At 46.3% G+C, this 15,775-nt stretch overlaps 1 protein-coding gene across 1 annotated transcript in view; it reads left to right on the top strand.

Annotated features, from left to right (window-relative positions):
* The window catches only part of LOC137619502 (ankyrin repeat and MYND domain-containing protein 2-like), a 70,373-nt gene that overhangs the window by 32,055 nt on the left and 22,543 nt on the right, over positions 1 to 15,775 (top strand). Inside the window, exon 3 of the mRNA XM_068349594.1 lies at positions 11,598 to 11,732. Within this exon, the coding sequence (XP_068205695.1) occupies positions 11,598 to 11,732 (135 nt within the window). The remainder of the gene's footprint in view (positions 1 to 11,597; positions 11,733 to 15,775) is intronic.

Genomic DNA, 15,775 nt, shown 5'->3' with positions numbered 1-15,775 from the left:
GCGGACCACCACTTCGCTGTCGAGGACCAGACGAAGGTGTTGTTTCTTGGGAAGAGCAAGACGTTTCAGGGATAGAAGAACTGCCATGGCCTCTAGCACATTGATGTGAAATTGGTGGAACAAGGGAGTCAAAAGACCTTGAACTTTCTTGAGCTGAGAATAACCGCCCCAACCTGACAAGGATGCGTCCGTGTGAATGATTAATTTCGGAGGCGGAAATCGAAGGGGAACTGACTTTGACAGACTGTTTGCTCTTGTCCAAGGAAGAAGTCTTTCCCGTAGAATGGGAGGAAGGCGGACTTTCCTGTCCCGGAGCTTCCGGTTCGCCCTCGAACGCCAGACACGATTGAAATCTTTCAATTTTGCCTTCAGAAGAAGATCCGTCACTGAGGCAAACTGAAGGGACTCCAGAATCCTCTCTTGGAGTCGTCTGGAACTTACTTTGTCTTTGAGAAAGCGTTTGGTGTTCCTTGCAATCTCTAACCTCTTGGGTCTGGGAAGACACAGAGTATGAGATATAAGATCCCATTGCAGGCCGAGCCATTGGAACTTCGATTTTGGAAGAAGACGGGACTTCTTGAAGTTGATCTGGAAGCCTAGAGATTGAAGATAATGGATGACTTTGTGAGTGGCTTTTAGGCAATTTTGGGAGGTGTCTGACCAAATGAGCCAGTCGTCCAGATAGGCTACTACTTGAATCCCTTGATTCCTGAGTTCCTGAACAGCGACTTCTGCTAACTTTGTGAAGATCCTTGGGGCGATGTTGAGCCCGAAAGGCATCACCTTGAAGGAGTAACTTATGTCCCCTAAGCGAAAGCCTAGGTACGGACGGAAGTGTCTCGCTATCGGGACGTGATAATAGGCGTCTGTAAGATCGATAGAGGTGGTGACGGCCGCACGGGGAAGTATAGTCCGCACCTGCGAGACGGTAAGCATTCGAAACTTGTCGCATTGAATGGACAAGTTGAGAAGGGATAGGTCTAGAATTACTCTTCTCTTGTCTGAATCCTTCTTCGGGACACTGAACAGCCGACCTTGAAACTTCAGGTGTTTCGTTTCTTGTACGGCGTTCTTTTGTAAAAGATCCTGGACAAATTCGACCAGGTCCGGAGTGGAATGTTGACGAAATTTGTTCGGAGGAGGAGGTCCTTGAATCCAACTCCACCCCAGTCCCTTGGAGATGATACTGAATGGAAGTATATGGACGGAGCTTCTTCCTACCCCGGGCTTGGTAAATTGCAGGGTCAGATTTACGTTTAGGAGTCAAACCCCAACGGGCTTTAAGGCTCTGGTTGACTCTAGTGGCCTCCGCCAAGACTTCCTCTACAAGGTCCTCAGGAAAGAGGTTTGAACCCCAACAGGAGGACCGGATCAGCTTATTAGGTTCATGCCTAATAGTCGCCTCTGCCAGGACATGTTTGCGACACTTGCGTTTAGCAGTAGCGAAGTCATACAGGTCGTAGTATAATGACTGCAACGTAGCCTTGTTGAGAGATTTAAAAATACTCTCAGTATCGTAAGTCAAGGCTATCGACTCCGTGGAAGTGGCCAGGTTCAGAGTACGGCCAACGCGTAGGCGAGAATCATACTCCTGTTTAATGAGGGATTCCGGGAGACGGGGAAGCCGCTCACTAAACATTACCGAAGCACAGTCTGCTGCTAGCTTTCCAGAGGTAAATGTGGTATGGACGTTGTCCCAACACTCAATGCCTGAAGGAAGAAGGAGGGAGATTGGATCCACCTCTCGGATGGGAGGCAAGGGCTTCTCCTCCAGAGCATATTGGAAGGCAAGCTCTGCTACCTTATTGACACATGGAGTCACGGAGTTTTTGTCCATTAGGAACATTGTAAAAGAGCTCTTATAAGGCGTCAACATAGTGTTGGTGCAGCCGATGTCATTCAGGAATCTGGCCCACACAGATTGGGCCTGCTCTTTTGGGAAGATGACTGTCTCCTTGGGGACCTTGTCTAACCGAACCAAAGCTTCCTCGGTAAGCCTGGCATAACCATGAAATGGAAATGCCAGACCAGGAGGAAAGAATTCAAAGTCCTCTAGGGGACGAGTGCCAAGACCCTCCAAAGTTAACATTCCGTCTGAGAACGGGGAATGAAGAGCCATACGCCAAGGGTTGTTTTTGGCAAACTGCGGGAGCTTAGAGGCATCCGGGATGAGAGAGCTTTGGACCTGCTCCGGAGCACCTTGCTCTAATGCCCCAAGTCTCTGACCGATGTTAGAGAACATCGTGTCCATCTTAGACTGTATCTCTGATACAAACTTAGCCTGCATCTCCGACACGATGCGAAGCATGGCTGATTCGGAAAGGCCCGGGCTAGCAGCAGGTGTGGCGGAATGAACTCCCGGGTCGCGAAACTTAGAGGAGGAGCCAGAAGCCTTAGATGACAGGTTTGTATTCTGTTTAGAACCATGAGAAGCCTTATGAGGCTTATGAACTTTAGGTAAGGTTCTAGACTTATTCTTGGGGGGAACCGGGTGTAATCGTTGGGACGAATCACGGTCCCCAGAAAAACCATGGAAGGAAGAGCGATCAGAAGAAGAAGAAAGAGAGGGGCTGAGGATAGGCATCTCAGCGCCAGAAACACCTGCCTCACTTACCACCCTACCTGTATCTGGATCATCCAATAACATGGGTTCCACGTCCAGGTTCATGGAGGCAACATTGTCTTCTAGATCTCCGGGGGCGTCCGAAGGATCCTGCTCTGGATCAATAAACCCCGCTATGGTGGCATCAATGTGGGCAATGATGGGAGCTGCAACATGCCTAGCCACAGCGGCTGAAGACTTGGCGTTGGGGTAAATCAGGGAACAGTAGTCCTCGGAGAGGACGTACGGCCGCTTGAACTTCACGTTCCGGGCAAAACCACCAACCCACACTTTCAGTGTGGCCCGAGCCGCAGACTTTTGCTCCGGGGATGCCTGAAATAATAGTGGGAATTATAAAAGGGCAGACCCCCAGTGGTCCTTCAAGACCATAGATATCTTACTAAATAGTGTATGTATGCCAAAAAAGGTAAGATAAATAAGAAGGCAACATAGCCAACGGAACTCACCGAGTCAGATCCAAGGGTGGTAACGAGGTCAAAACAAACCACACAGTTATCCGGGTGCCATACCACGACGTCCTCCAGCTGCACACCGCAGAGGGCGTGAGACCGACAGATAGTATGGCCGCAGGGCTGATGTAGAACAGCTGCACAGGCTGTCGTCTGACAATGCACCATCTATAAAAAGAATAGTATATGAGAAACTGTAATTCTCTTAAGTAGGGGCGGGTCCGGAGGACCCGGCCTAAACATAAGTCTAGCTTAAGACTAAAGTAAATAGTATAAGAGAAACTGTAATTCTCTTAAGTAGGGGCGGGTCCGGAGGACCCGGCCTAAACCTAAGTCTAGCTTAAGACTAAAGTAAATAGTATATGAGAAAATGTAATTCTCTTAAGTAGGGGCGGGTCCGGAGGACCCGGCCTAAACATAAGTCTAGCTTAAGACTAAAGTAAATAGTACATGAGAAACTGTAATTCTCTTAAGTAGGGGCGGGTCCGGAGGACCCGGGCCTAACATAAGCCTAACACAAGATTAGGGCTTAACTGTAATATTCTTAAGTAGGGGCGGGTCCGGAGGACCCGGCCTAAACATAAGTCTAGCTTAAGACTAAAGTAAATAGTATATGAGAAACTGTAATTCTCTTAAGTAGGGGCGGGTCCGGAGGACCCGGCCTAAACATAAGTCTAGCTTAAGACTAAAGTAAATAGTATATGAGAAACTGAAATTCTCTTAAGTAGGGGCGGGTCCGGAGGACCCGGGCCTAACATAAGCCTAACACAAGATTAGGGCTTAACTGTACTATTCTTAAGTAGGGGCGGGTCCGGAGGACCCGGCCTAAACAAAAGTCTAGCTTAGACTAAAGTATAGCCATCCATTCCGGTCGAGCCGGGAGTATAAAAAAGGATGCAACAACAAAAATTAAAGACACAGGGTGTCTGATTTCCCGGGGCGAGGCTAAGACCCGGGCCGGGAAATAAAAGTATCCAATACCAATTCATTTAGGGACTCCGGGGTAGTGATCTGTCATATATAATCATCATAGGAAATGTTATAGAATAATAGGGGGGGGGGCGGAACTGTAGCTAAGAACCGCCAACTGAACCCGGAGGGTTTCGTATAACAAAAGCCAGAATGAAAAGTGAATATAAAAATAGGGTGCACCGGGATCCAACTCTGTTGACCGGTGGCCAACCAGACTAGACAGAGACGAACCCGCCGGGCCACCCGGAGGACAAAGTCCAAAAACACTGAACTACCCCCTCTAAAAGGAGGGACGGCAACGGTCCCTTAGTGGAGGGGGGAGAGCCTAGCCGCCCACCTAGCGAGAGGGGGAGCGTGGGGGAGGATCACATGATACGAGGCAGCAGGGCTACCAACTGACGATCCCCAACCAGACAGATCAAACGGAGTAATGGCACAAATATTCATTATAATAATAATAGCGTTAAAAATTATATGAATAAACACATAGAAAATTTTTGGGCAAGGCATGCAACATAATAATTAAATGACAAAAGACACACCTGATGGCTAAAAATAACATTGCCGCCTAGCACGAAGGTCGGCAGCCATAACGATACGTAAATGATATCGGCCCAAAATTGAACCACGAGGATTCTAAACGCTAAATAATGAATATTCACAATAACAAATAATATTTGATAATAAAAATAATACACATAGTAACACCGCAAGTGAAACTTAAAAGCTCTCAAAAACAGGAGTACCAACTGTAGTGAAATCAAGCAAGATCGATATGAACGAAGAGAATAAACTCCTATAATATAAATATTAAACGATCTAGGTTGCTCAAAACACAGTAAAACCCAGCTTGGTACTTAACTTAGACGGTGTCTCCTGGGAAACCGACGAAGAAGCCATAATTCAATGGAAAATAAACCAAAATCGAGAGCACAACAAAAATGCGGGTTACTATACTCGTCGTGCTAAAAGAAGTTGGGTTCTGAGCGGATGCATTGTTAGTAGTACCGAGTGAGGTTGAACGGCTCTCCTCTATTGGGGTTTCTGTCGTGGATAAATCTAAATAGTGCGGGACCTCTGGACTATACGCCCAATTTTATACCGACACCAATAGGTGAGCGAGCTAGTTAACCTAGCACTCCTTTACATTTTTTCTCTGGTATATTTAGCAGTAAATTACCTAGGAATAAGTGCTAAATGGAGCTTATTCACTGGGCGGCACAGGTTCGAGCCCAGAAATCAACTTTGCTCCCCCTAGAGAAAGAGAGCCAACTTACGTTGTAGGGGGTTCTTATTTTGCCGAAGAGGTGGGTTTGCTTTGGCATTTTTTGGGGGCTCACGGGTTCCCCGTGCAAGGAATAGCTCCTCAGGTTCCTACGTCTAGACGGGACAGCGGGAGCCCACAGATGCCTCCCCAGGGGTTGAGACTCCGGAGGTCTTATACCAAAGTAATCACTTGTGCTTCTGGATGTTGTGACCTCAGCCTCTGCTTGCATTTACGGACAAACGTGAGCAGATGCAGATGAGCACCCTCGGGGTTACTTGTTGGGGGATTCCTCCGGGGTGAACCCAGTAACTAGTTTCGGCTATGTTCCCTTGGCAACTCTGTTAATGATGACCCAGATCAACTGCCTAGTGAAACGTTTGAGATAAAATCTTAAACGCACGGCAGCAGCTCAGCCTCGCGTGTCAGCGCTTTTTGTTAGCGTAGGGAGGGTCAAGAGGAGGATAAAAAAGAACACTATCTCAGCCTGGATTCGTAAGGTCATCGACCTTGCATTGAATCCTGATCCTCCTCCTACTCGTTGACCTATAGCTCATGATGTCAGAGACATAAGCACGTCCCTGGTGTTTAAACGCAACTACTCTATGACGCAGTTACAGTACTACAAGCGGGCAAGCGGGCGTTTGGAAACATTAAACCGCTTTCACTGCCCACTACCTGCAAGACGGGACCCGTAGGAGAATGGATACTTTTTCCATTGGTTCTGTAGTGGCTGCTTAACAGGTGGTTTAGAATACCTCAGGCTCCTTGCTGGACAAGTAGCAGATGCTTGAGGGTATTGGTTACCCAGAATTAGTCTGTATGCATGTTAAGAATGACTGGCTCTTTTCTTTTCCTTCATCTTTCCCTCTCTTGGGGAACAGCACCATGGGTCCTCTGCACGCTGGCCTCATCGATCTGCAGGTACTAACCATTTTTCTTGTGTACCCTAGTACAGTATAGTTTTCATACTTGTACACGTCCCCAATAACCCCAGTGAAGTGGGTATTGGGAACGTCTATATTTGATTCACATTCCTATTTTTAAACTCTGAATATTCTTACCTACACAGTCACATTGCTAGTTCCTCAAAACCATACGGGTTGCTCAGGCCACTACAGGCACATTACACAATATCTCCTTTTAGTGAGGTGTCAAGGTTTTTCCTAGTTACAGTCTAACCTGTACACATCAAAACCTGGGTCAATGACCAAGCCAGAGGTCGGACTACCGCCCCCTAAAGTGTAAGTCATCCTTATTGAATAGTGTTAGGTTTGTCAGTGTCAGAACAAATTACAAATTTGGAAGTAATTTGTATTTTTCCTAATGTACAAACTTTTAGCTATTTAATAAAATTGTCCCTCCATCACCTGTCCCCCATAAGTCCTGCTTAGAGTCAAAAGTGGTAAGATACTACCACTATTTGAATGAGTGGGGTTACCTGGTTATCCCCAGTATCCCCACCACCCTCCCATTAATTAGTGGTTGGGTGGTTGCCACCTCGCATTAAAGTCTTAATGGGTAGTCTTCCAGCTCTGCCAAAAGATAATCCTTATTAAATAGCTAAAGGTTTGTACATTAGGAAAATGCAAGTTACTTCCAAATTTTTTATATTCTTTGTATAGGAATTTACACGAGTATCTTGCTCAGTCCTATCTGCTATTGCATTAGGAACTGCGATATACTGTATATTCATAGTAATGTAACTTATTATGATGCTAAGATATCTAGCCTGTCCAAACTTCAATTATTGGGAGTAGTAACTCTTTCCCACTTGAGTTCTCTTTAGGTCAGTTCTCAAGAGTGGATGGCATTTAGTAGTTCTTGGTCGGTGTCTTTGGGATGTGGTGTGATAACCCGCCCCATCATTGACCAAAGCAGTATCAGATGCTTGTGCTGGTGATCCCCTGGGGTCCTGACAGGGTCTGCAGGGAGTTGCCTGAGAGGGAAGGCGAGACGTCCTAGTTCTCTCTCCCCAAAAGGGTGGGTAAGCTCCAACACTAACTTTGTATATGTTGCTAGACATATCAGGCGGGTAACAATCGATAGCTCTCAATTTTTTGTGGAGTTTATCAGGGCATGTCTCTTCCTTTCTCATTAGCTAACAAAATTGATTTTATCTGAGTCCTTTGTGTGTTTCGCTGCCTTAGTTTCTTTAGGGGGAACGGGTTCGGCTCTTATCTCTGTCTCTGGTTGACATGTCCCCTGTCTCTGGGCATTGTTCTTTCTCAGGGGAGAGGGAACTGGGCTACATGCGGCCTCGTTCTTTCACCATGGGGAAACCCGATCGCTTTCCCTTTGGTCGGCGCTTGGTGAGCTACCGAGGGGATTGTCTTTTTCGGTTTCTTCTTTGGCAACTGGGTGAGTGTCCCTTTCAGCTTCTTTTCTCCTGGTTTCGGTTTGTTGTCAGGGGTATTTAGCATATCTACCAGTGGGGTGGTTTGGACTTAGGTTTGTCCCCCCCTTCTGAATTGGTTTTACTGCCGTAAACCTTGCTAACTGACCTTCAGTTCTCCCTTGCCGTTTGTTTTCACGGTACACGCTGGACAGGTGAGAGTTGTTCACGTTTAAATTTGTGTCTTTTCTCCTTCTGTTCTTCGATCCTCCTACTCTGTTCCAAAAAGTAGGAAATTCTTCCAGTTCCTTCCTTGTCAATATAGTAATTGGGTTAGGTAAATTATACTAAAGTAATGTTTATTAATATAAATTTTCATAATGGAATTGATATTAATAATACTTACTGTATAATTTACATAATCCCACCCATCCACCTCACATCAAGTACAGTATTACATAACTGACGAGAAAAGTGAGGGACCTCTTGGTTCAGCTGACAGTGTAGGTATTTGGGATTCAGTTCTAGCTAAATTATACAGTTAAGTATTATTGATAATAATTCTATTATGAAAATTCCATATTTATATGTTTTGAATACAGTTATGATATTTTCTAACAAAACATTTTTCATTAATTGCTTGTATAAGTTGGTTATTTGGATCTATACTGGGTGGCTGTTGTTGTGAATATATGTTATCTATTACGGGTCGAGGGGGCTGGGAACCCCCTCTCCTGTATTATAATCCTGTGAGACATCAAAGAGGTGGAGCTGGGGGGAGAGTGACTGCTCCCCGCACTAGTTTTGGGGTGTTTGAATGTGCATGGATGTAGTACGATAGAGAGTAAAAGATGTGAGATTGGAAGTATGTTTAGGAATAGAAAGATGGATATATTGGCTTTGTGTGAGGGAAAGGTGAAGTGATGTTTGGTGAAATGTCTGGTAGAGTGTCTGGGATTGGAAGGGGAAGAGCAAGAGAAGGTGTGGCTTTATTGCTGAGTGAATGGATGACAGGTAAAGTAGGGGAATGGAAGGAGATATCATCTAGGTTAATGTGGGTAAGGGTTAGGTTGGGTAGAGATTGTTGGGCTTTTGTCAGTGCGTATGGGCCAGGTTGTGAGAAAAGTGAAGAAGAGCGGAATGAATTCTAGAATGAATTAACTAGGTGTGTAGAAGGACTGGGTAAGAAGGAATTATGTAGTTGTCATGGGTGACTTAAATGCTAGAGTGGGCGCTGGAGAGGTAGAAGGTGTCATTGGGAAATATGGCGTACCAGGTGAAAATGAGTGGTGAGAGACTGGTAGATATGTGTGTTGAGCAAGAGATGGTGATAAGTTCTAGCTTTTTCAAAAAGAAGGATAAAAACAAGTATACATGGGTAAGAGTGGCAAATGGAAGAGTGGTAGAAAGGGCATTAATGGATTATGTGTTGATAACTAAAAGAATGTTAGGAAGATTGAAAGACGTGCACATGTTTAGGGGTATGGCTAACGGTATGTCTGATCATTTTTTGGTGGAAGGAAAATTAGTTGTAGCGAAAGAGTGGGGGAATAGAGTAGGTGGATGTAGAAGGGAGCTAGTGAGGATTGAAGAGTAATAAAACCTGGGGTAAAAAGTAAATATCAAGAAAGGTTGAAAATGGCATATGATGAAGTGAAAGTAAGAGAAACTGGTAATTTAGAGGAGTGGAAGTTAGTAAAAGAAAATTTTGTTGGGATTGCAAGTGATGTGTGTGGCAAGAAGTTTGTTGGAGGCAGCATGAGGAAGGGCAGTGAATGGTGGAATGAGGAGTGAAGGTAAAAGTGGAAGAGAAAAAGAGGGCTTTTGAAGAATAGCTGCAGAGTAATAGTGTAGAGAAGTATGAAAGATATAGAGAGAAAAATGTGGAAGGAAAGCGCAATGTAAGTGAGGCAAAGAGGGCAGCTGACCTGAGGTGGGGTCAGGGATTGGGTCATTCATATGAAGAGAATAAGAAGTTTTGGAAAGAAGTAAAGAGAGTAAGGAAGGCTGGTTCAAGAATTGAAGAGACAGTGAAAGATGGAAATGGAAGGTTGTTAAAAGGAGAGGAGGCAAGGAAAAGGTGGGCAGAATATTTTGAAAGTTTACTGAATGTTGAGGATAATAGGGAGGCAGATATAATTGCTGTTGCAGGTGTTGAGGTGCCGGTGATGGGAGATGAGAATGAGAGAGAGATTACAAGAGTGGAAGTGAGGAGAGCACGAGATGAAACGAAAGTAGGAAAAGCATCTGGTATGGATGGTGTGAGAGCTGAGGTGTTAAAGGCAGGAGGTGTGACTGTACTTGAATGGTTGGTGAGATTGTTTAATATGTGTTTTGTGTTGTCAATGGTACCAGTAGATTGGGTTTGTGCGTGTATTGTACCACTATATAAGGGTAAGGGAGATGTGCATGAGTGTTGTAATTCAAGGAGTATTAGTTTGTTGAGTGTAGTTGGAAAAGTGTGTGGTAGAGTACTGATTAATAGGATTAAGGATAAAACAGAGAATGCAATCTTGGAAGTACAGGGTGGTTTTAGAAGAGGTAGGGATACTATGAATCAGGTTTTTACTGTTAGGCAGATATGCGAGAAATATTTAGCAAAAGGTAAGGAGGGTATGTTGCGTTTATGGATCTGGAGAAAGCGTATGATAGAGTTGATAGGGAAGCAATGTGGAATGTGATGAGGTTATATGGAGTTGGTGAAAGGTTGTTGCAAGCGGTGAAAAGTTTCTACAAAGGTAGTAAAGCATGTGTTAGGATAGGAAAAGAAGTGAGCGATTGGTTTCCGATGAGAGTGGTGCTGAGACAGGGATGTGTGATGTCGCCGTGGTTGTTTAACTTGTATGTTGATGGAGGGGTGAGAGAGGTGAATGCTCAAGTGCTTGGACGAGGATTAAAACTGGTAGACGAGAATGACCATGAATGGGAGGTAAATCAATTGTTGTTTGCGGATGATACTGTACTGGTTGCAGACGAGGAAGAGAAGCTTGGCTGATTAGTGACAGAATTTGGAAGGGAGTGTGAGAGAAGGAAGTTGAGAGTTAATGTGGGTAAGAGTAAGGTTATGAGATGTACGAGAAGGGAAGGTGGTGCGAGGTTGAATGTCATGTTGAATGGAGAGTTACTTGAGGAGGTGGATCAGTTTAAGTACTTGGGGTCTGTTGTTGCAGCAAATGGTGGAGTGGAAGCAGATGTACGTCAGAGAGTGAACGAAGGATGCAAAATGTTGGGGGCAGTTAAGGAAGCAGTAAAAAATAGAGGGTTGGGCATGAATGTAAAGAGAGTTCTGTATGAGAAAGTGATTGTACCAACTGTGATGTATGGATCAGAGTTGTGGGGAATGAAAGTGACTGAGAGACAGAAATTGAATGTGTTTGAGATGAAGTGTCTAAGAGGTATGGCTGATGTATCTCGAGTAGATAGGGTTAGGAACGAAGTAGCTAGGTTGAGAACGGATGTAAGAAATGACTTAGCAGCTAGAGTGGATATGAATGTGTTGAGGTGGTTTGGCCATGTTGAGAGAATGGAAAATGGCTGTTTGCTAAAGAAGGTGATGAATGCAAGAGTTAATGGGAAAAGTACAAGAGGAAGGCCAAGGTTTGGGTGGGTAGGGGATTCAGCGTTATGAAGCTTCATCTGTGGTGGATAACAGGGGAAGGTTTGCTGTGGCACCCTAGCATACCAGCTGAACTCGGTCGAGTCCCTGGTTAGGCTGGAGGAACGTAGAGAGGAGAGGTCCCCTTTTTTTGTTTGATTTGTTTGATGTCGGCCACCCCCCAAAATTGGCGGAAGTGCCTTGGTATATGTATGTACCTGTATTATGGTATATTTTAATCCAACTAAGTTCTGGCAGCATTCTCAGTTATTATTAAGTAATACTTAATGGTTCTTTGTTAATATCAATACTGTGTAATATTCAGATTTCTTTTTAAAGTTCTGGTTTTATTTTCTCAGGTGAACTTACATCCCGTGAAGATTGCATTGACTGTGGAGAAATCCAAAGATTTACAGATTAATATTTCCAAGGCAGTGGAAGTCTTGAACCTGATGAGAGAAAAAGAGAATAAGCGGCCTGAGAATGTGAATGAGGTAATATGACATGCAAATTATTCTTGCTTTCCTAAATGCTTGAATATTCTACAGTAAATTTATGAAATGTATCCATTGTTTTGTTAAAAGCCTTTTGTTCCAACACAAATAAGAAACTTTCGTTCTTTACTTTTTTTAAGCGTAGCTGGAATCTAGCCATGCTTGTGCCGGGTTTCAACGACCCTCCGCTAGTTAACATGGTATACCCCTAGTGAGACTACTCACTTTTGTTTTAGGCTCATTAGAGTGAAGATGTGCTCGCTCACTCTCCCGTTAACCCATTATTTACTAGCCGTAAACTTATTAAAATTTCCTTTGTTCCGTAACTGAAATACAAACCACGCTATTTAAGATGGGTAATTACTTTCGGCGTAGCTGAAGTTACGAGCCATTAGAATTTTAACGAGGGTTTACTACCCCACTGCTGGTTAGCAGGGGGTAGGGGGGGTAGCTTGCTACCTCCCCCCCTCACACACACCTGTGATTGAGTTCACTTTGCTATCGGCTCGGGTGGTAGTCGGACGTGTCCGCTATCACCCTCGCCTTTTTGACAGCCATTAATGCTTTTGTCTTTTTACTTACTTTTTCTTATACTTATATATATACAGTATAAACATTCTTAATGTTTATGTATATATTTGTGTATAGAAATGTAGTAAGTTTTCTTTTCAGTGCTTGTGCTGTGTGTGATGTACGACAACGACACTTGCGTGTGCAAGGCCACCACAGTTGCACTTCGTGGGGTATGACCTCTCCCCCTCTCTGGTCCATCGGGCTTCCCGTCGGCTTATATCTGTTAACTCGGCCGCCGTAGGGAAATCGTCTTCGCCTGGACTCTCTTCATTCATCTATTATCTTCGCCTTGCTTCTTTTCCTACGGGATACTTGGATTCGCAGTGAAGAGAAGGTGGCTTTTTTTTTTAGATTGACAACGGTCTCTCTTTACTCGAGGTCGTTCACCCTTACTACAACTACTTACTATTACGATAGCTCCTTTCCCGTTGCGGGTTAGGTTGCTTTTTCGTTGTTTGTCTCAATTATTTTTAGAGAAATCTAATTGTATTTTAATTTTTCAGCTTTCTCCGTGGGGAACACTTCCCTTCGGGGGTCAGCGGTTCTCATTATTAGTGTATTAGATGATTTACATAATTATAATTCTGTTATAATTCTGTTTTTATTACAGTTACTCCGCCCCACTTCTCCCATGGTCGCCATCTGGGGAAGGAGGGCGCATACTTAATTCTTATTTTATGTTTTTCCTTCGGGGTTCCTCTTCGGAGTTTCTCCCTGGGGGATATCTGTTAAAATAATTATTTAATTTATTTTCCCAGTTAACTATGCAGTTCTTCTTCGTTCGACTAAAGTGTGCCAACGAAGCAGAGCTGTCCTGTTCATGACGGAGGAGTCTGCTGTCGCTGCTGAGCTGTCCTGTTCATGACTGGGGAGTCTGCTGTCGCTGCCGTCCCTCAGAGGAGGTCTTCATGGTCGTTATCCCTTCTCTCAGAAGCACTCCCGTGACAACGTGCCAGCACTTCAGATCATCTTCGAACGCTAAAGGAGGTTCGCCTCCAGGGGTTGGACAACTTCCCTTCCGAGGGAGGTTTCCTCCTTAGGTATGAGGTTTTCTCCCTTCAGAGGTAGAAATTCCCTTCCCATACTTTAATAATTTCATCGTCTTCAACTATGGTTGCTGCCCTTCGGCCAGATTTTTTTCCCCCCTTGCTGAGTTTCTCTTCCTTCAGGGGTGGAGCACAGTCTTGGCAAGTCTCTTCTACGAAGTGTGCATCTCTCTCGTTCGCGAGAGAGGCCACTCATAGAGACTCCTCTTCGGAGGATTGTTCCTGATAAGGTCAGCTTGCTGATCCAACGGCCCTAAGGGGCGTCACAGGTCTCTTCTACGAAGTGTCACATCTCTCGTTCGCGAGAGAGACCACTCACAGAGACTCCTCTTCGGAGGATCGTTCCTGATAAGGTCAGCTTGCTGATCCAACGGCCCCAAGGGGCGTCACAGGTCTCTTCTAGGAAGTGTCACCTCTCTCGTTTGCTAGAGAGGCCACTCATAGAGACTCCTCTACGGAGGATCGTTCCTGATAAGGTCAGCTTGCTGATCCAACGGCCCTATGGGGCGTCGCCACGAGTGTCTCCAAATCTCTTCTATAAGAAGGGCACCTCTCTCGTTCGCGGGAGAGGTCTCTCATAGAGACCCCGCCTCGGAGGATCAAGCAGAACTTCCAGCGTTGATCGTCCTGCCAGCTGACCTACCGATCTACCAGCTCAACCTTGCGCTGCAACAAAGGACTTCGGCGCTGGACTCTAAAGCAGACCTGCTTACGGTCCTTATCGGGGGATGTCCGCCCTTTTTTTAAGGACACATCCCAGTTCTTGATCGTCCTGCCAGCTGACCCTTCAACCTAGTGCGTGTAGCGCGCGCGCTCGCCGACGATCTTCTTACGCGCTCAGCGCCAACGATCTTCGTATGCGCGCAAGCGCCGACGATCTTCCTACGCGCGTAAGTGCCGACAATCGTCCGCGCAGGGGTACCGATGGTTTCCCGTGCGCGCGCGCTCGCCGATCTTCTAACGCGCACAAGCGCCGACGATCTTCTTACGCGCGCAAGCGCCAACGATCTTCTTACGCGCGCAAGCGCCGACGATCTTCTTACGTGAGCAAGCGGCGTCGATCTTTTCCGCGCGCGGGTACCGATGGTCTCCCGCGCGCGCCAATACTCTTGCGCGCACCGATGGTCTTCCGCTCGCCCTTGCCAACAAACTCGTACGCAAGCACGCCGATAGCCCCGCGCGCACCACCATTCTGGCCGCATGGGCTCTTTATTCTGATCCTGCACGTCAATCTGATTCCTGCGCATTCTATGAAGTCGCGCCCGTGCGCGCGCTAGTGTTTCAACAGTCTTCCGCGTGCGAGCCCAGGGTATTCTCGTGCGCGTCAGCGCTTTGACAGTCTCTCACTTACGATTCCCTCGTATTCCTCATCGCGTGAGCGCCAGCGCGCTCCCTAGTGCAATTGCCAATACCCTCCCCTGCGCGAGGCTGCTGGACAACGTGCGATAAGGGCGCCATCACCACATCCCCCCCCCCCCTCCCAAGCACAGAACAGTGCGCTTGCCGGTAGGGGGGGAAGGTTCCAGAAAGGTCCAGGGACATGCCTTCCTTATCTTTCTACAGGCGACTTCCCCTCCAGAGGGAGTGTCTCGCTGTTAGGCGGTAGTCTGGTTTGGGACTCTAATCAGAGCGGTAGCACAGGCTTTCAAGCTGTTCTCTCTGAGTTGAGCCACAAATCCTTGGCTGCATCTACTCCCCCGAAGAGGAAAAGAGGAGTTTCGGACGAGGTAACTTCTCCGAGGACGTAGCTGTCTCCTCCTAAGTCTTCGAGGCAGGCACTCATCCCCCTCAGACTTTTCTCCCTCACCTTCGGACGAAGATTTTTCCGCCCTCAGGAGAATCACGGGAGGTGAGACGTTCCCCAATCACACCATTGAGGGAAACCCCACCTCGCGCGGTAAAGTCTTCTCGAATAAGGCTGGAGAAGAGCCTGCCTCCATCGTTGTTGGAGTCCTGCATCCCTCCCGGGAGGGAGTCAAAGGACCCCAAGACAATACCGGGAGTCCCCTAGCACCAAAATCTACAGGCTCAGACATTCTTTTGTTATGGGAACGAACCTGTTTGAGCCTAAGGACCTGAAGCAGGCGGCTGAGAGGTGTAGAAAGGCACCAAGACTCCCTCCTATATAGGGCTTTGACATTCAAGCCCTATAAACCTCCAGCACCTCAGCAGCCACGTCCCACTAAAACAACGGCAGCTAAGACAGTGGGGTCTAAGCCCTTTCCGGTCAAGGACAAGAAAGGCAAGAAGTCCCCCAGGGGAGGGAAAAATCCTAGAGGGAGCAGCCGAGGCCGCAAACGCTAGGATTGGCAGTACCCCTGCGTGTCCGCCAGTGGCGGGATACCTACAAGGTTGCACAGACAGGTTGCAGCAACTCAGGGCCGTTTCCTGGACGATTTCCATAATCAGTCAGGGATATCGCGT

This window comes from Palaemon carinicauda, chromosome 26, assembly GCF_036898095.1.
Source record: "Palaemon carinicauda isolate YSFRI2023 chromosome 26, ASM3689809v2, whole genome shotgun sequence".
In the NCBI taxonomy this organism is placed as follows: Eukaryota; Metazoa; Arthropoda; class Malacostraca; order Decapoda; family Palaemonidae; genus Palaemon; species Palaemon carinicauda.
This window is presented reverse-complemented; position numbering and strand designations above follow the sequence as displayed.